This window comes from Pleurodeles waltl, chromosome 9, assembly GCF_031143425.1.
Source record: "Pleurodeles waltl isolate 20211129_DDA chromosome 9, aPleWal1.hap1.20221129, whole genome shotgun sequence".
In the NCBI taxonomy this organism is placed as follows: Eukaryota; Metazoa; Chordata; class Amphibia; order Caudata; family Salamandridae; genus Pleurodeles; species Pleurodeles waltl.
Window position 1 is genome coordinate 684050517 of NC_090448.1, and position 22071 is coordinate 684072587.

Consider the following 22071-nt stretch of genomic DNA (forward strand, 5'->3'; position numbering starts at 1 on the left):
CAGCTGGCACGGTTAAAGCTTCTTAATACAAGTTCTCACTGCTTTCCTACAGAAGACTACAGAGAGTCATTTTGTGTGGGTAGAAACAGCACACAATGTATTAGGTGCACACAATATTAAAGGAATTACTTTGCATGAACTTCTCATGCTGCCTGTGGAAAATGATAAACTTGAGTACCAAAAGTTATCCAGTGAAGCTTGTCAAAGTCTCAACAACATTGAAAAAGATAAAACTTTTAACTGTTGATGAGGTGAGCATTATCTCAAAGTTAATGCTTGCCTTTGTGCACTTAAGAATGCAACAGATTCTAAGGACAGTCAATGATGTGCTATTTGGGGGAAAACACTTGATTTTGGTTGGCTATCTACTACAAATTACACCGGTCAAAGTACAGCTTGTGTTAAAAAAATTGTTACATGATGAAACTTGGAATTCCTTGGGAAGTACTGGAAACTTAAACATTAGGTTAAACTTCCAACACAAAGCACTACTTAGGAATATGCAACAAGCATCTGATGTTGAATACGAAAATATTATCAAGGATATTAGAGTAAGTATTCTCTCAAAAGTGGGGAAATGTCACTTAGAAAGCCAGCTTGTTAGGAAATGTTTCCTACAAAGAAGGCCGCAGCAGAGCTAATGTTTACTTTTATTCAAGAAGGAAAATCTATTGTATACCTAATGCCTACACCTGAGGATTGTACCTGTTTCAACAAAGAATTGCTAAAATTGAAGAAATAAGAAAACAAATGCAAAACTTACAGCAATAGACAAAATGTAACAGCCGGGTGTGATAGTATTTGCTAAATGAAAAACTGCAAACAAAACTGGATTAACTGGAAAAATCTGTTTCCAGGGATTAGAGAAATGTAGGTGTTTGCAAGAACTGTGGAGTATTCTTTTGAGAACATTAAAATGTTGAGAAAGTATTAGGTAATGGTGCTATGGGTAAAGTGATTGGTTTCATTTCTTTTCCCTATAGGAATGAGGTTGAATACCTAGCGATAAAATTTGATCAGGTTGATGGCGTAAAGAAGATTGGAAGGTCCATTGTACATTTCTTGCTTCCGAAAGACATGTGTCATCAGTGGAAGCAGTTTCTACTTCCTCTAGCATACATCGAGTATTCATAAATCTCAAGGTTTAAGTGTAAATGCAGCATTTGTTAATATTGGTACTACTATGTTTATAGAAGGCATGTCATATGTAGCCTTATCTTGAGTTACAACATTGTCCATTAACTATATTGTTTAGTTTGATGACATAGTAAATGCTGATTCAAATTGTGTGAAAGAGTACAACCAATTAAGAAGAGTTTATGCTCTTCATTTAGGACAGTATCCAGTTTATGACAAATTTACCATCTGTCCAAAGTGAAAACAAAAGGATTGTAGTGATGTTGTCAAAAAGAAGGCAAGGAAAGAGAACAAGGAACCTGTTAAGAAAAAAAAAAAAAAAAAAAAGACGATTAGGGAGATATTGTTGGCTACCAGTTGTCAAACTCCTCTGGTGTCAACTGCTATGCCAATGTGGTTCTAATTGTGCTCTTTGCGCATTACCTCATGTTGTTCATGCAACTGAACAGAAAAAACAGAAGACATGTTCTGCACTGTTTGTTTTGTTGCAATGTCTGTGCAGTAACAGAACTAAACACATTGTGCATCACACAGTAAGGACCTTGTCGATGTATGCACTGTAAAGTTTACACAAAACACTCAAGAAGATGCACAGGAATTTCTGATGGTGATGTGTGGTGTTTTAGAAGAAGAGGAAGTACCTATTTATGAGTTATTTGGACTGCTCATTGACATCAAGTACACTACTTAACACTATTGCATTACAAAACTGTGCACTTTGAGAGATTGTTTAAAAAAGCAACACTAAATAATACCTGCACAAACTGTAAATCAAAATCTTATTTCAACTTATATATATATATATATACACGAAGAAGTGGCAAAACATTTATTCTAATGCGACAACGATGCAGAGCAGATGGCACTAAACTGGAAACAGAGATTACAAACTTTAAAGCAGGACAAAATATAAATTCCTGTCTGGAAAAACATAATACTATGGCTATTATATTTCATGGAGGAGTTAGTGTTACATCTGGACACTATGCTATCTATTTAAAAATTGAAACTGGATAGACAGAATATAATGACAGCAATCTCAAATTCACGCAAAGATTGCCTTATAAGCCACCAAATTCTAATAATTTGTTTCTTGAACCTAAATTCAAAGGATGGTTACAACTGGAAAAGTGAAACTGTATAGTTGTAATGGATGTATATTATAAGCATTTATGACATCATACGGCCTTCCAGGGGTGATGTCTTTATAAGGCTTTCGATATGCTGGTGTACGATTAATGCTACAATGATGCAGAGCAGATGGCAGTAAATTGGAAACAGACAGTACAAACTTTAAAGCAGGACAAAAAATTATTTCTGGGAAAACAAACACTACCAAGGCTATCATCTTTCATGAAGGAGTTAGTGTTACATCTAGACATAATAATCTGTATTTAAAAACAAACTGGATGGACACAATGCAATGACAGCAACCTCAGAATCAAACAAATATTGCATTATAAGCTACCAAGTTCCAAAGAGATTACAATAGGAAAAGTGAAATAGTGTAGTTGTAGTATTATCAGTACTTATGACATCATACAGCCTACCAGGGGAGAAGGCTCTCCATATCCTAATGTCCTTTATATCTGTCAGTAGTACTGTAGCACTCTTAATAGTAAAGGAGTTATTTTTAGCTTATGTTTCTAGAGATTATTTGAGTAAGTATAGGTAAAACAATCTACTAATTTTAGTGAGTGCAATGCATATGGTTGCTTATTTACAGTGACATACTGTGCAGTTCTGTTTTTTTCCTACAATCAATACGATTGTTTTTCCCCCATTGCTCAAGGACGATTCTTTATACAGTACACAGTTTATGATGTCCAAATGTAGATCCTAAAAATAGCAACAACAAAAAAAAACGGAAGATGAAATGCTTAAATGTAATGTAAGATAGCATTACAGCATAAGAAATGTGTACTGTCTTGTTTATAATATGAACTTATGCCATGCAGAAATTATAAGTGTATTGTGTAATTTTATAAAACATAATTCCACCATCTATTGGACTAATCTAGTCTACTAATTAGTTCTTTCTGTGTTGTTGAAAAAAAGTTACATTTTCAAGGTACATATGCAGGGAGACAGTGAGACAGTCACTGAGACACCCAGACACACACCAATACAGCCACTCACACATCCATCTACAATCACATACAGCCACTGGCACACCCAGCCACACACTGAAACAGTCACTGACACAACCAACCAAGCACTACTTCAGCTAGTGACTCGGTCAGGCACACACCGATGCAGACACTGACACACCCATGTGCACACCATTACAGACACTGACAAACCCAGGCACACCCTGATACATCTAGTGATCCATCTATGGACACACTGATGCATCCACTGACACACCAAGGCACACAGTGATGCATACACTGACAAATGCCAGCATGCTCCTATGCAGACACTGACACACCCAGCCACACACCAGTGCAGGCACGGACACACCTAGGCACACATCAATGGAGTCAACTACACACCCAGCCCAACACAGATACAGACACTGACTCACTCAGGCACACTCCTATGCAGGTACTGACAGACACAGGCAACACACTGATACAGCCACTGACAGACCCAGCTAAACACTAATGCAGTCACTGATACACCAATGCATACACAGATGTAGACAGTGACACACCCAGCCAGGCATTAATGTAGGCACTGACACACCCAGGAATACACCGATGCAGACACTGACACACCCAGGCACACGCCTATACAGCAACTGGCACACCCATGCACTTACTGATGCAGACACTGACACACCCAGCCAACACTAATGCAGCCACTGACACACCCAGGTACACGCCAAAGCAGGCACTCACACCAACACACACTGAAAAAATTCAAAACACAAAGTTAGCTCTTTTTTAAGTAGGAGTATTTCTAAAAAGAACAGTTTTCCCATATTTTTACAACTAGTTTTATATTTTTTTGTTGTAGTTTTTTTTTTTTTTTTTTTTTTTTTAAGTACCTGAACAAAAGTACAAAACAGTTCAACAATGTCACTAATAAAAAGCAACAGGCTTTAAAACAGAAAAACATCTATCATGAGATTAGATCTAATACCACACCCCGGTACACACTGATGCATACACCGACACACTCAGTCACACACTCACACAACTAGGCAGACACAGATACAGAAACTGGCATACCCATGCACTCACCACTAAAGACACAGACACACGCAGACACAAACAGATGCAGACACTGACCCACCCAGCCAAACACTAATGCAGTCACTGACACAGCCATGCACACACCCTGGCAGACACTGACACACCCAGCCAAACACTAATGTAGTCACCAACACATCCAGGCACACACTGATGCATGCACCAACACACACACACACCTGATGCAGACACTAACACATCCAGTCAGACACTAATGCAGCCAGTGACACACCCAGGCACACACTGATACAGCCAGACAAAACCAGGCACCTACCGATGCAGTGAATGACACATCCATGCAGACACTGACACACCGAGCCAAACACAAAAACAGCCACACTGATGCAGGCACTGACACACCGAGGCATACACTGATACTGCCACCGACACACCCAGCCAAACACTAATACAACTAGTTACACACCAAGGCACAAACGAGACACGCACTAACACACTCAGCTAAACACTAATGCAGCCACTGACACACCTATTCACACAGTGATGCAGACATTGCCAGATCTAGCCAGACATTAAACACAGACAGACCCAGGCATACGCCAATGCAGGCACTGACATACCCAGGGACACATCTACATAGCTAGTGACAAACCCAGCCAAACACTAATGCAGCCACTGACACATACAGGCACACACCGATGCAGGCACTGACACTGATGTACACACTGACACACCCAGTCACACACTGATACAGCCAATGACACACCCAGCCAAACACTAATACAGCTACTTACATACTCAGGCAGACACCAAGACACAGCCAGCCAGACATTATTGCAGCCACTGACACACCCATGCACACACTGAGGCAGCTAATCATCCCTCCTGCAACACACTGATGCATCCACTGACACACCCCAGCACACATTGACGCAGACACTGACACACTCAGTCACACAATCATACAAACTATCACACAACTAGGCAGACACCAATATAGAAACTGACATACCCATGCACTCAACACCAAAGACCATGACAAACCCAAGCACACACCAATGCAGCCACTGACACACCCAGCCAAATACTAATGCAGTCACGGACACACATTGATGCAGACACCGGCACACCCAGCCAAACACTAATGCAGTTATGACACACCGAGGCACATACTAATGCAGGGACTGACCCACCATGGCACACATTGATACAGCCACTGACTCACCCTGGCACAACCCGATGCAGTTAATGGCACACCCCTGCACCCATTGATGCAGACTAACACACCCCACCAGACACTAATGCAGAAACTGACACACCCAGACACACACCGATGCAGGCGCTGACACACCCAGGCACACAATGATACAGCCAGAGACAACCAGGCACACACTGATGCAGTGAATGACACATCCATGCAGTCACTGACACACCCAGCCAAACACAAATATAGCCACACTCTGATGCAGGCACTGACACACCCAGGCACACACTGATACTGCCACCGACACACCCGGCAAACACTAATACAACTAGTTACACACCAAGGCACAAACAAGACACGCACTAACACACTCAGCTAAACACTAATGCAGCCACTGACACACCTATGCACACAGTGATGCAGACATTGCCAGATCTAGCCAGACATTAAACACAGACACTGACACACCCAGGCATACGCCAATGCAGGCACTGACATACCCAGGGACACACCTACATAGCTGGTGACAAACCCAGCAAAACACTAATGCAGCCTCTGACACATCCAGGCACACACTGATGCAGGCACTGATACCCCCCAGGCACACACCGATACAGCCAGTGATACACCCACACCGATGCAGACACTGACACACCTAGCCAAACACTAATGCAGCCAGTGACACACCAATGCACACACTGATGCAGACACTGACACACCAAGCCAGACACTAATGCAGCCAGTGATACACCCACGTACACACCAATGCAGTCACTGACATACCCAGGCACACACTGATACATGCAATGACAAACCCAGCCAAACATTAATACAGCTACTTAAAAACTGAGGCAGACACTGACACACACACACTAACACACCCAGACAGAGACTAATGCAGCCACTGACACATTCATGCACACACTGATGCAGTCACTGACACACTCAAGAAGAGAACAATACAGCCACTGACACACTCAGATGCAGTCACTTCACTCACACACCCAGGCACACACTAAAAAAATCCAAACACAAGGTGAGCTCTTTGAGTAGAAAACCATTTTTTTTCCACAATTTTGACCCAGGTTTAAATTTTTTGGTAGTGGAAAAAATCAAGGTACAAAATAGTACAGTGTGACTAATAAAAAGCAACAGGCTCCAGAAAAACATGTATTATGAACTTGGATTCAACAACGCAGCCATGTACACAGTGGTGCATACACTGACACACTCAAACAACCTATAACACAACTAGGTAGACACCAGTACAGAATGTTACATACCCTACCCAGGCACACCGCTAAAGACACTGACACACCCATGCAGAAACTGACACACCCAGCCAAACACCAATCAGGGGTGTAGAATTCCTATAGCCCGATTCCCAGGACATATTTTTTGGGGTCAAGAACAACACGTTTTCATGTTTAACTTGTCCTTGGGACAAGTAGGCCCAACCCCCTGCAGCACAAACCCTTTGGCTGACAGTTTACAGGGAAGGTAACTGCAGTTGAGGTAATATTTTTGTCCTATGTTAATACTGTTCGAAAATTGTATTTATGGTTCATTAATGCAAAGCCTTTAATATTAGGGTGAGCACTATAAATAAAGGCTATAATGTCACACCTCACTAATAACATAGGCTCCAGTAAAAAAACAAAAAAAGAAAAGCGTATGCACGTTTGAAAAGTTTAACAACATGAGGTGGGTATAATACTCCCGGAATGCTCTCTGATTAGATGCAAATGTTTGCAAAAGCTTGTAAGCAAGATTGAGGATTCTTTGCTTTCAAAATAAAATATTAAGAAAAGAATGTAATTAGGAAAAATAACATTTTTCTATATTACTGTGAAATTTTAGGCACTATTGCTTTAAAGCATCATTATTAAAATGTGCTGATGCATGCTAGTATTTCTAAAATATTCATAATGAAAAATCAGTGTAATCATTTTCAGCGAGATTATGGGAACCATGAAAATAAACAAGCACTGGCAAAGTCAACTGATCCAACATTGGTAGTCAGACTTTTGGTTTTGTCACTGCGTGTCTTGTTTTGACATGCATTTGTAACACTTTATTGTTGTGCGAGCTGCCAGGGCGTCACCATTGCAACAAACACTGGCAAAAAGCAAAAAAACGTTTTCTGGTCTCCGAAAACACTCATTGTCACAGCAGTTCCTGGCACTGACCAAAACTACTTTGCCAGTATGCGCCTTGCAGAAGAGCAGCATCCGGTCACTCACAGTAAAGCCAGCCAATAGATAGCTAGAGAGAGAAATATAATTTTAATAAAAACAAAATGCCTTGGTTAAGGCCAGACCTAATTGGGGGCCCAATTCTTAAAGAAAATCACAAAAGTGCACCCATAGTATATGTAGTTGCATTAGAGGCTTTCATGAATTCACAAGAATTTTAAGTACACCAGAAATTGCACTCCTAGAAAATATTTGGGAGCTGCATTTTAGCACGAGCAAATATGCACGTGTAGATTGGTTCATGCGAGAATCTATTGAGCATTTACAAGTTCACTTTCCGTCCAACTTCTTTGTTCCCTATTATGGAAGAACGTCTGCTTCTGCCCTTGTCAGGAGTAAATTTCCAAACCTTTCCCTATATGGGAAAATTCTTAAAACATGCAAGTTAGTAGGTTTGCAGACTCAAAGGCATGGAACTATTGCTTATTGCTTCCTCCAGCCCCTATATATTGATCTACAGAAAGGTGGCAAAATACGGAAATTGCTAGTATCCAACCCCTGCTATAGTATTAACCCTGGCATAACCAGAGAGGCTGTTATCAGAGCTCTTACATAATGAGATTGCTGCCATAATTTGTCACCACACTACACAGCAAAGGGACAAGTAGACTTTCTTACACAACAAGTAGATTTAAGAAGCAACCTGTCCCATAGACAAGTAGATATTTTATTAAATACCACACCCCTGAATAATGCAGTCACGGACACACCGACACAGCAGCCAAACACTAATACAGCCACTGACACACACTGATGCAGCCACTGGCACACCCAGCCAGATGCTAATGCAGCCACTGACACTGATGCAGGCACTGACACAGCAAGGCCCACACTGATACAGCAACTGATATCCCAAGCAAACACCGATGCAGACACTGACATCCAGGCACACAAGATTGAGGCACTGACACATGCAGGCACACACTGATACAAACAGCGTCCCACCCAGGCACACACTGATGCAGACACTGACACACCCAGGCACACACCAATGCAGATACTGACACACCCAGCCAAACACTAATGCAGTCACTGACATATCTATGCACCCTCCGACCCATGTCCCCACAGGCTCTTTAACTTCGGACGCAACAAGATCAGCCACCAGCTCACCACCTTCCCTCAGTGCCTCCATCGCCACAGCCACCCTTCTCAGACACCTGGAAACACTCCGAGATCAGACCACTCCTCAAGAAACCCTCCGCAGACCCCAGCGATCTCCCTCAGTCCTACCACCTAGCTACAAGATCCTGCTAGCAGACATCACCAGAGCCCACGATATCAACATCATTTCCTATGCCAACAACACCCAGCTCGTCCTCTCGCTCTCAGCTGAGCTCACCACCACGAAATCCAACTTCCAGAACTGAATGAAAAACGTCTCCGCCTAGATGGAGAACTGCCTGAAGCTCAACACGGACAAAACTGAAGTGCTGATGTTCAGCAGCCACACCACCCCTGTAATGACACCTGGTAGCAGTCGGAACTCGGACCCACCCCCACACCAAAAAGACCACGCCCGGAACCTTAGCTTCATCTGGACAGCAAACTCTACATGAAACAGGTCAGCGACGTGTCCTTGGCCTGCTTCCACACTTTCCGCAAAATCTTCAAATGGCTCCCCATCAGCACAAAAAAAAAAAAAAATGAAAACAGTGACCCAGGCCCTCTTCACCAGCTGTCTAGACTACAGCTACGCACAATATGCAGGCACCCCCAGAGAACTCATGAAAAGATGCCAGACAATACAGAATGCAGATGCCAGACTGATCCTCACCCCACCCAAAAGGACCCACATCACTCAGCACCTCAGACCCTCTACTGGCTCCCCATCCAGCAGAGATGCCAGTTCAAGCTACTGACTCATGCCTACAAAGCACCCCCGCCACAACCAGGGACCTGCTTACATGAACTACCACTTGAACTCTCGCCAACCACTCAGAAATCTCCACTCCGCCCACCTCGACCTCAGACTGCGCATCCACTGCTCCAGAGGATGCTCCTTTTCCCACTTCGTCAGCAAGTCCTGGAACGCCTTCCCCCTCCACCTCCGAACATCACCCTCACTGACAGCCTTCAGAAAGAAACTTCAGACGTGGCTTTTCGACTGAATTGTGTAGCACAGTGCCTGGTTATCCTCATGGGTGATAAGCCGTGCTCTACAAGTACTGTATGATATGATATAATAAGACACTGATGCAGACACTGACACTCAGCCAAACACAAATACAACCACTGACATACCCAAGCACACACTGATCCAGCCACTGACACACCCAGCCAAACACTAAAAGCTGCTTACACACCCAGGCACACACCAAGACACACTAACACACCCAGCTAAACACTAATGGTGCCACTGACATACCCATGCACACTGATGCAGACACTGACACATCCAGCCAGACACTAATGGAGACACTGACACACCCAGGTATACACCAATGCAGACACTGACACACCTAGCCAAACACTAATTCAGCCACTGATACACCTAGGCACACACTGATACAGATAATGACACACCCAGGCACACGGTGATACGTCCACTGACACACCCAGCCAAACACTAACACAGCTACTTACACACCCACATCAAGACACACACAAAGCCAGTCAGACACAGCCACTGACACACAGGCACACACTGATGTACGCACTGACACACCAGTGCAGACACTGTCGCACACAGATGCAGACTGACAACTTAGCCAGGCATTCATGTAGCAACTGACACACCTAGGCACACTCAGATACAGGTATTGACAGACCCAGGCACACACTGAAACAGCCACTGACACACCCAGCCAATCATTAATACAGTGTGTACATACCCAGGCACACACAGAGACACACATTAACATACCCATCTAAACAGTAATTCGGCCACTGACACACCCATGCATACACTGATGCAGACATTGACACATTCAGCCAGACACTAATGCAGGCACGGACACATCCAGGCATACACTAATACATGCACTGACACACCCATGCATACACTAATACATGCACTGACACACCCATGCACACACCGATGCAGACACTGACAAATCCAGCCAGACACTAATGCAGACACTGACACACCCAGGCACACACCGATGAAGACATTGACACACACAGGCACACACTGATACAGCTACTGATACACCCAGCCAAACATTAATGCAGCCACTGACTCACTCAGGCACGCACTCATGCAGACACTGACACACCCAGGCACACACTGATATATCCAATACCACACCCAGCCAAACAGTAATACAGCTACGTACATACCCAGGCACACACAGAGGCACATAGTAACACACCCAGCTAAACACTAATTCAGCCACTGACAAACCCATGCATACACTAATGCAGACACTGACATACAGCCAGATAGTAATGCAGGCACTGAAATACCCAGGCATACACCGATGCAGGCATGGACACACCCATGTACACACTGATGCAGTCACTAACATCCAGCCCGACACTAATGCAGGCAATAACACCTCCAGGCATACACTAATGCAGATACTGACACACCCAGCCAAACAGAGATGCAGACACTAACACACCCAGGAACACACCGATGCAGTCACTGACACATCCATGCACAAATTGATGCAGGCACTGACACAAAGGTGTACACTGACACACCCAGCCAGACCCTAATGCAGCCACTGACACACCCATGGACACTCCGATGCAGGCACCAATACACCAAAGCACACACCGAGCAGGCACCAACACACCCAGGCACACACCGAGCAGGCACCAACACACCCAGGCACACACCGATGCAACACTGACACCCCCAGGTACACACTGATACAGCCACTGAGACATAATACAGTCAATGACACACCCAGCCAAACGCTAATGCAGCCACTGGCACATCTATGCACACACTGATGAAGACACTGACACAATCAGCCTAACACAAATACAGCCACTGACAAACCCAGGTACACTCCGATACAGGCATTAACATACTCAGGCACACACTGATACAGCCACTGACACGCCCAGCCAGACCCTAACACAGCTATTTACACACCCAGGCAGACACAGAGAAAGACACTGACACACCCAGCCAAACACTAATGCAGACACTCACACATCCAGGTACACACCAATGCAAGACCTCACACACCCAGGCACACACTGAAAATCAAAAACATAGTTAGCTCTTTCTTTGGGTAGACTGAGTGGTTGTAAAAAGAACTGTTTTTCTATATTTTCTGAACTAGTTTCATATTTTAGTTTTAGTTTTTTTTAAGTACCTGAAAAAACAAGGTACAAAACAGTAAAATGTAAGTAACAAAAAGCACCAGGCTTCAAAACTGAAAAACATGCACAAGGAACTTCGATGCAAAGAAAACATTTTTTACACTGATGGGTGCTAATTGCATTCAGGTATCCCACTGAAGTAGTGTTCAAATCCATTGGCATATGGCACTTTAAACAGTGGGTTGCCATATGTCCCAAATTATTGCAGACAGCTAAATCTGTAACAGTGTCTGAGGCAGAGGGTGCAGGCAAAGGTGCAGATGAAGCAGATGGTACAACACCTGCATTCTTCTAATGAACCAACCTGTTTTATCTTCTCTCATGGATCGTTTTCAAACACTTCCACATGGAACTGGGTTCCGTGGGAATATTGCTTGCTGGTGCCTTGGGACAGCTGTTTCCCACAGATGTTGCACTGCACAAACTGAGCTGTCACTTTATTCCCTGATGGGATTGTAAAATACCTCCCAACCTCACTTTATTTTTTAGGAGGTGGCAAATCCTGTTGTTCTTCCTCTACAACCACAGGAGCCTCAGACTCCCTGGACGTCATTTCAGCTGCCGTTAATAGATGTATTTCCTCTTCAGAAAAGGGACAAAATGAGAGGTGGAGATTTCCCTCTCTTCTGAGATGAAAGTAAAGTAACTGAATTTGGGTGTGGTTTATTTCAAATCTGAAATAATGTGGACAACCAGGAGGGAAGATTTAGGTGTCTCATCATGCAAATGTGTGGCTCTAGTCCGTAGATTTGCGAATCACAAAAATAAAGTATCATCAAAAAAAAAAAAAAAAAAAAAAAAAAAACATACATATATATATATGTATAAACACACACATATACACATCACGTATATTTTTGGTGCCATAAGCATACTTATACATATATTCACAGTGAAGTCATTAAGAAAATTAGAGGGTCATGTACAGTTAAAATAATTTTAACGTTGACGAATCTGCAAATACGAATTTGCGGTTTCATCTAATAACGTGATTGGAATTAGAAACCATACAGTACTTGTAGTCCCGTCTTACTTTTCAGATTCGGGGATGACCCACAGTTCCAAAAAAAAGTTTTTTAAAAAAATTTGTTTTCATCATCTTACAAAATTATTACATACTTTCTTTTGAAAATATTTGTGATTTAAAATGTTTTAAATGTATGAAATATAGATTTATTTTTTAAAAATTGGCAACTTAAATAAAATACAATAAAATTCAAAATGAAATCATTGACACTGCACTTAGATTAAATTTAGAATTTTTCAAAGTTCTTTAGATGAACATAAAACGTAGAAAGAAAAAAAAGAATAAATTACAAGGTATAGACACTTTATACTAAGAAAAACTTTTTTAGAAAAACCTTTCAAATTCACTAAAAAAACAAAGGTTACAGGGACGTTATAATTAGGAAAATTAAATTTAAAAATCATAATTCACTAAAATAAACGTTTCAGGGGTGTTATAGTTAGGAAATAGAATTAAAAACACCTTAGAAATCGACTGAAAAAACAAAGGTTACAGGGATGTTCTAGTTAGTCTCACATTTCAAATGTACAAACCATAGAAATTCACCAGTTAGAGTTACCACAACTAACTATAACTTATACTCCCTCAAAGCAGTGCTTATGACCTCACATATTACATAATTCATGACATGGTCAGTGACATCACTGATAACATTACTGATGACATCATCCAGTGAGTGTTCTGTAAAAGTTTTGGAGACTCAAAGATATATAAGAAAGTGCATAATTTAAATTACTGTTTTTTTCTATACTACTAATAACTAGTATTCTAACCTATATGATCCGAGTGGTTGTGTGACTGTGAATGAATGAGTAGTTATATGGGTGTGTGACTGGGTATGTGAGTAGCTGTATGCATGTGTAAGTTGGTTTATTAATGGCTTTGTAGGTTTGTCACTGGCTGTGTCAGTGGGTGTATAGGTGTGTGAACGGGATTTTTTTTTTTTTTTTTTTAGATTTGTCATTGGCTGTTTGAGTGGTTGATTTGCTGTGTGTGTGGATGTGCGAGCGGTTTTATGGCTGTGTGAGAATTTGTATGGATGTGCGAGTTGTGTATTAGTGTGTGAGTGGGCACTGAAGCAGCTTTACCGGTGTGTGAGTGAGACTTTAGGTAGCTGTATAGGTGTGTGACTAAGTGTGTGAGTGAATGTGTGGTGTTAATGGATGTGTGAGTGTCTATATAGGGCTGTAACTGGGTGTGTCAGTGATTTAGGAGTGTGTGAGTGGTTGTATATGCATGAAAGAGGGTGGTTAAGTGTATGTGCAGGTGTTTGAGTGGGTGTATGAATGTTTGTGTGAGTACGTTTGAAATGTGAGCCTAATATCCATGTAACCTTTGTTTTTTTTAATGAAAAAAATATACATCAGGATTAGCAGCTTTTAAAGCTACATTTAGCATTCTAAATGCTAAATTAAAGCTACATTTAGCATACAGGTTATTACATGGCAAGAATTTACTTTTTTTGCATTAATGAGCAAAAGTTGTAGACGAGTGTATGTACAAGCAGAAATATTGTATACTGTACATATATTTGCTTGCATAAATAGTAAAGTAAGTGGATAAGAACCACACGGTTTAACAATCAGATTTAGCACACTTCCAATCGCAGCTAAATCAGCTGCTGGGAAGGCAGATTAAACGTGTCTGCTTTTGCGGATGTCAAAGTGATTTATGAATCTTTTACACACTTTTCTTATTCTGGCCAATTTATGATTTAAGAAAAAAAATGTTGGTTCCCATATGTAAGAACGAATGCACATGGCAAGCAAACAGGGCATTCAGAAAAATAGATCGCAATAAATAAAACCAATCAGTACGTGATTGTCACCGTTTCCAGGCTCGCCATAAAATATGCACAGTGCGCGCCCAAAGAAGAAATTTGACATACTACTATTACCTTCCTATTCTTTAATAAATAAATCAAATAAGCTATCCTACTCTCTATATACGCTACATCATGCATTTCGAATGCTCAGCTGGCTCTGCACTGGCACAGAGTAGATATTTTAAATTTGTACTTTCTCCCCTTTCTTATTAGAGGATACAAAGAGGGTCAACTTGATCATGTTATGGCGGAAGGAAAAGTGATGATTATTCAAAATGTACTAAGAATAATCCAGGAAAGTATCGCACACCTGTCACTTTATCTTTCTGCTGCTGTTTCAACTAATCTTATGAACTAGTACTGTGCTTATTCCTTCGTATCTACTTGCGTTATGTGCATTGTATTGTAATGTTTATTTTGTAACAATCGTCGTCAATAAAAACAAAATGCCTGTCTGAATACAGATTATACATCTAGCAAAGGTTGTCCCTCAATTAAGACTGGAAAAGAGAATAATTCCTTTTCAACTTCAGTTTTGATAGGAAGCGAACATATCTTTCTTAGAGAAGGCAATATCATTTAACACAGTCTAGGCAAGAGGCACTGATGAGCCAGTAACCTACTTTTTTATGGATTTCTCCCTGCTTTGCAGCTTGGTTGACTGACTCTAGTTAATTGGTACTAAACGAAATGTATAAATTAACTGTTTATGGGAATGGTAGATTGTGGTCATTCTAGTTTTTTCAACTGGACATCGAGCCTATATATCATGCATTCAACTGGCAATTGAGCCCACCAGTCAGGGATTCACTTGGATATAGCTCATTTGACGTGCCAGATGTGGCACCAAAATTTGCACCTGGCTCCCATGTAGAGTACTAGGGTTTCAGTGAACCAACATGCTTGCCAGTCAAGCACTATAAAGTTCATTAATAATGCACACCCTTGGGTGGTAGGAGAACTGGTCACTACAAAACAGACTCTCTATAGCAACTAGCAACACAGAGCTAGTATACCTTAATCATGTTGCTGTTCCAACATTTGTTCTTTATCCCAATGTTTGCTACACATCTCCTTTCTATGTTAGTTGCAGGTCTTTCACAAAGCTGACTTGCCTGATGCTAGTGTCACCCCTGCATTGTAATGATAAACAGCACAGATGCAATCGTTTTTAGCTTGGGAAGACAAAGACCGAAAAGGGAATCCCTGCACCAGAATGGAATTACACCCACCACTGGCACTTTTGACCCACCCCCTACCACCTGGCATTACTGCCTCACCCCATCCGAGAACACCTCCGTCACCCGGGGTTGGGGAGAATGCATGCATCCTGAATAAGAACACCAGTGTAAATCATTATGCTAATGGAATGTTAAGTATAAAAAATAAAAAAAACTTTTTGTGCTTTTGCGCATGTGTGAGCACATCTGCCCTCCCATGGTAAAAACTCAACCATGCATAATAGTGGTAGGTTTGTGAGCATCCAGGGCATGATAATCAACCCATGTAAAATGCTTGACCTGTCATGATGATGGCAACTTGTGGGCATCCGTGACAAAATGGTAACTCCTAGTTATTTACTGACCTTGGTATGGTGGTAGTTCCTCCATATTCTGGCCATTCATGCTGATCCTGGGAAGAATGGCAGAGGTTCTTGGCACACTCTGGGCAGCAATGGTGATGGTACTGCCCCTCAAGCTTAATCATGTTAAGTCTTAGCATGCTATGGGCATCCATGGTATGACTACCTGTGTCAGGCATAATGCTAGTCAGGGCCCTATGGTGCCCGTTCTTGACATCCTGTGGGGATCCATGGCACAATAGTGGCCACTTTAATATACCCACTTGTTATAAAATGATTGTCGAGGAAGCTTGGTAAAAAGTCTGAGGGCATCCATGGCACAATGGTAATTCTGAGAGGAGCACCTTCAGACTGTGAGGCTGTTAGAGTGCCATAAACAAGTGTCACCAGGCAAAAATACTAGCATATTACATCTAGAATAGGGATGTGCTCCCACCATGGTTTTATGAATGGGAGACTGTAGGAGTGCAGTACAGATACTGGGGGAAATGTGTGATGTACGGGAGGTAAGCAATTGGGAAGGAGTGGAAGATTCACCGAATTAAAAACATTTGAGCAGTCACGATTCATTTTAGAACTTTTTACTCAATATATGTGCATTTTAAAAAATAGTACTATCCATTTTACAACTTTTCTATACATGCACATGTTTATTTTTCCTCGTTTCGTATTACAAGTGTTGCCTGTGAAGTTTTGACACACCTTTATGGTACGACTTTGTAAAACAGTGTACATTAAATATCTGGATTGCGCATGGCCACAGAAAAGATAAAAGAAGACACCCTCTTTGAGGTTCACTGCATTATCTCACGACATCAAAACCATTTTGCACTGTTAGAGACTAATAATAAGTTACTGTTGATGTAGCTGAATTCCTGCCCAATGAACCCGGAGGGTAAACCTCTCAGTCATTCCCATAGCGTTATCTGGACACCAAACCAATAGAAATATTCAACAAGAGCACATTTATAACTTCCACTACCATGTGTGTATTTCAGCACTGGGAGCCCATGCGCTGCAGTGCATATTTTTGAGGCCGCTGCTATGTCTTGCTCTTCCTATTACATACCACATGCATAGGACTTCAACAGTGCTACCATGAGATAACCAGCACTGACCATCTGCATGCACTAGTTTTCCAGTGCGGGGTCAGCTGCCATCCATGAATTAAAAGGATAAATCACAGATAAAATCTACGAATTCCGCTGCACTTCCAGTTATGCTGCTGTTGACACAAATGTTGCAGTGCAATCTTAAACCGCACGATTGGATCTCCCTGAGCCGCATTTGTTCTGGTTCTTCGCTCTAGTGTTTGGTCACATTCAGCCGAGATGGTAGACAACAAAGCAGATCTACACTTTTGAACTGATAATGAACCAGAAATGCGAGCATAAAACCTAAACAGGATAGTCTGTTCAGCAGCCCTTTCCAGAGGCATGTTCGCCCACTGATCACAAACCCCTCGTCTTTAAATCGGGACACGGATGTCTTGCTACAAAAGCTGCCGTCGTTCACCTTGAATATGGACCCTCTTCTTAACCACTCAGCAGAACACTCCCTTTCACTTACCAGACTCTAGTCCGTATGTAGTTTGTCATCACCAGTGACTTTATGCTCCCATAACGAGACAGCTTCGGCCTGCGTGTTCCCGTGAAGGTTTGCACCATAGTAACTAGGGTATCTCACTTCTCACTTCCACAGATGCGAATTCAGAGCTCCAAAAAGTATTTACAAGGGTAATTCGAACTGCTCCTGTTTCTTTCACTCACAACCAATCCTCAAAAAATTCTATGCAGATTAAGACGTGCTCTCTGATGAGTCAGACGTACTGGGTGGAGCGCTCAACACTCGTGAATAATGACAGGTTCGTGGGTTGGATATTTCTCATCTACAGGAGTGAAGAACGGGAGCCTTGCCATCAGCCAACACCTATCACAGGCATTTATAGGCGCTAGTTCCAGGAGAAAAGGCGCTCTCAGGAAGCAAACACTGCATGTGATACCAGAGTCCAAACTGCATCACGACATTCCCGCATTCCATCTGCATTGAAACACCCTATAAGTTCGAGCCAACGCAGAGTGGTTGGTCAAGTACAGATGGAACTCATGCGTCACTCAACAAATCAGGTATACAGGAAATGATTGGTTGAACATGAAGGGAAACAGGTCCAAAGAAGAATGAACTTAATTCCATTTAGCCTATCACAGCATCACAATAAGACATGAAGTGAAAAAGATGGAAACCAGTCTGCAGTACATGTGAAGGACGGCGTGATTGCTATTACTGACATCATAAAAGAGTCGAACAGAGGGTTTGGTTCTCACCCTTAAACTCTGAGTAAAATGTGTAAACCCAGCCAACGTAGCTGGCTCTGCACAGCCGTGGCCTTGACCTGGTTGAGGTTACAGTACAAGTCTGGCGAAGGGGCATGCAAGACACCAAAATGGACCTCTGGAAGCCCAGAAACTAGCAGGGCATGGAGGAGGGAGAAGGTAAAGCCAATTTCAAGGCAGGGGGAGAGTGGGGAGGTGGGGGGTTGTGACAGATAAAAGGCCACCAAAGGTGAGCCCGCAACACACAGAGTTTGTTTTGGATTGGAGTGCGGCAGAATGTTCTGGACTGCGTGGGGCAGATTGGAGTGCGGCAGAATGTTCTGGACTGCGTGGGGCAGATTGGAGTAGGGCAGATTGTTTTAGATTGAAGTGAGGTAGATTGGAGTTTTGCAGATTGTTTTGGACTGGAGTGGGGCAGATTATTTTTTAATGGAGTGGGGCGGATGAGTGGAGCAGATTGTTCTGGACTGGAGTAGGGCAGATTGGAATGGGACAGACTGGTGTGTGGCAGATTGTTTTGGATTGGAGTGGGACAGACTGGAGTAAGAGACTGGCGTGGGGGAAGAGTGGAGTGGATAAGTGAGGGCAGATTGATTTGGATTGGAGCGGGGCAGATTGGAGCATGGCAGTTTGTTTTGGATTGCAGTGGGGCAGAATGTTCTGGACTGCGTGGGGCAGACTGGAGTAGGGTAGATTGTTTCGGATTGGAGCGGGGCAGAATGTTTTGGATTGGAGTGAGGCAGATTGTAGTGGGGCTAATTGTTTTAGACTGGAATGGGGGAGACTGTTTTAGATTGCAGTGGGGCAGATTGTTTTGGTTTAGAGTGGGAAAAACTAGAACGAGACGGATTGGAGTGGGACAGATTGTTCTGGATTGGAGCAAGGATTGACTAGCCATATTGGGCATTTCCCTGGGAGGCTGGATGGGTGTGGGGGTGCTTTTGTTACTGAAGGGTCGGTTCTGTAGCAGTGCAGCAGCTTTAAAAGAACGGCAGAGTACCTTGTATGTCCAACAGTTGTTAGGCAACAATAAAACTGCCAAGATAACTCTGGTGTGTGCATTTCATAAATGACTATCATAATCTAGCACAGTAAACTATAAACTGCCATTAAAGAGAGGCATGCAAACTACATCATACAGGTTAGACAGTTGTTTTTTTCCCCTGTCTATGCTTATCCTAATTTTGCTCAAAAGCAGTTGGTTGGGTAAAAATACATTTTTATTAGTAAAGTCAACCCTTTAAGCACTCTTGAAAAAATGCCTACGAGTACGGACGACATGTGCCCCTTTTGTCTTCTGTAACATTTTCCATACACTTTTTTACACACGTATCATTCATTGTTTCTGTATGTGTGTGTGTGATGTAAATTGATTCAACTTCTTGTGATGGTAAGAGAGATACTATAAAACAAATGAAATACCAGTGAGAGAGGGGCTATAGAGATGAGAGGCATTGTTACAAGGTGATGATGTCATTTAAGAGCCCCAATAAAGATTGTTGTATGCTGGTGAACTGTAAGGTCATCATTTACTATGATTTAAAAATGATTACAATTGAATATATAATGAAAAATGTGTTGCAGAATCCACAGTTTTTGCATTTTTTTCCCATTTTGTTGGGGGGGGTGGGAGGGAGGGAAGGCACCACATGCCCTGCTGTAGAGGTCAGCTCACTCACTATGCACCCTAAGTGGCCTGGTCTGAAAACTTGCCAGGGCTGCTTTGGGTTCCCAGTCTGGTCCTGGATTGGAGTGGGCCGAACTGGAGGGTGCAGATTGTTTGGATTGGAGTGGGCAGACTGTTGCGGATTGGAGTGGAGTGGACAGAAGCAGATTGTTTTGGGTTGGAGCCGGGCAGGTTGTCTTGGACTGGGACAGATTGGAGTGGGGTGGGTTGGGCAGATTGAAGTGTGGTGGATTGGATGGGGTGAGAAGATTGGGGTGGACTAGATTGGTCTTGGGTGGACTGGTTTGGTCTGGGGTGGACAGGATTAGAGTGGGGTGGATTGGGGTGTGCTGCACAGTTATGCTTTAAAGCATAATTTCAGAAATTACACATAAGAAATAATGCCGCTTTGCAATATTTAGAACAAGATAATCCTCATCTTTTAAGAACAGCGCCTACGAGCAAAACCAAAAGAAAACATGAGTGCAAAGTGAGAAAAGAAGACTTACCAAAATAAAAGAAAGTTAACTATAGAAAATAGCACCTTGCAATTGTGTTTCTCCTGCTGGACACGTTTCTGCCACACACCTTCTGTTTTCATGGCACTAAAAGTTAAAAAGAAGGAAACAGTACCTCAATCATGTAGGAAGCAATGGACGGGCAGTGATTAAGTTGACTCAATCAGTACTTGGTCTCCCGCTCCACAGAGAAGAATGTAAATGATGCTAGACCTGCAGTGACTAATTATGAGGCTGTAAAGGAGAGTGCCAGGCAAGCCAACAATTGGTAAATAATGGGCAGGCTCCAAGCCCTTAATGTTAAAAAGAGTGCCTCACAAGTGAGATGCATGCTAGTACATGCTCTGGCAGGCTCAACCCTAAAAATGACTGCAAGCCTCTCCACTGCTGTCACCACTAGAGCAAGATCAGCACTGCACATGAAAGGTGTACTATCTTGTTTCAGGCTCCAAACCACTATTCCATCGTCTGGGAGTCCCACTGGAATTACTAATTTGTGGGAGTAAATGTGTCTCCCTCATCAATCTCGCCTAGGGTGGATCAGAGTCAATGTATTCCGCTCATTCAGACTAAACATGACACTTCACAACACCAACGCTCCAAGCGCAGTGAGAATACACAATGTAATAAACCCTTACTACAAACAACTCTTAGTCCCATTCTTTCTGAGGCAAATCAAATGAGACAAGGCTTTCATTAGTCTGAAAATGATAGTGAAACTGGACCAATGTCAGCAATTGACTTCAATGGCAAGCATGATACTTCTTCTACCTAAGCAGATCTACTAACGAACACTGGACAGGACACTTGAACACCACTATTTACTTAAACTTGGCGCTACAGTCAAGGCACAAGAATTTCAATCAAATAAATTTGAGATACAAATATCTCTATAAGAAACCTTAACATAATATATGCCACAAATGATTTCCACTATGAATGTCTAAATGAAATCATTTAAGAATTATTAACAAATACGAAGAAGTGAATCCCACATCACCTGAGGATTGTTTATGTGTACTTGTTTTAAAGAAATTAACCACTATTCGATCGATTGTCAGATACTTATGCCAGGAAGTTAAAGCTCT

General features: G+C 42.4%; 1 protein-coding gene across 23 annotated transcripts in view; it reads right to left on the reverse strand.

Moving 5' to 3' along the window:
• PPP1R13L (protein phosphatase 1 regulatory subunit 13 like) overlaps positions 1–22071 on the reverse strand; it is a 680831-nt gene that overhangs the window by 332534 nt on the left and 326226 nt on the right. For 10 of the 23 annotated variants that reach the window (XM_069207769.1, XM_069207775.1, XM_069207774.1 and 7 more), the window contains one exon: positions 20975–21070. The exons of 7 other annotated variants lie outside the window; for them this stretch is intronic. In XM_069207769.1, the coding sequence (XP_069063870.1) occupies positions 20975–21066 (92 nt within the window). In that variant the 5' untranslated portion in view covers positions 21067–21070. Of the gene's footprint in view, positions 1–18035; positions 18209–20974; positions 21071–22071 lie in introns of those variants that run through there. 6 more of the 23 variants (XM_069207789.1, XM_069207783.1, XM_069207768.1 and 3 more) reach the window with 4 other exon arrangements.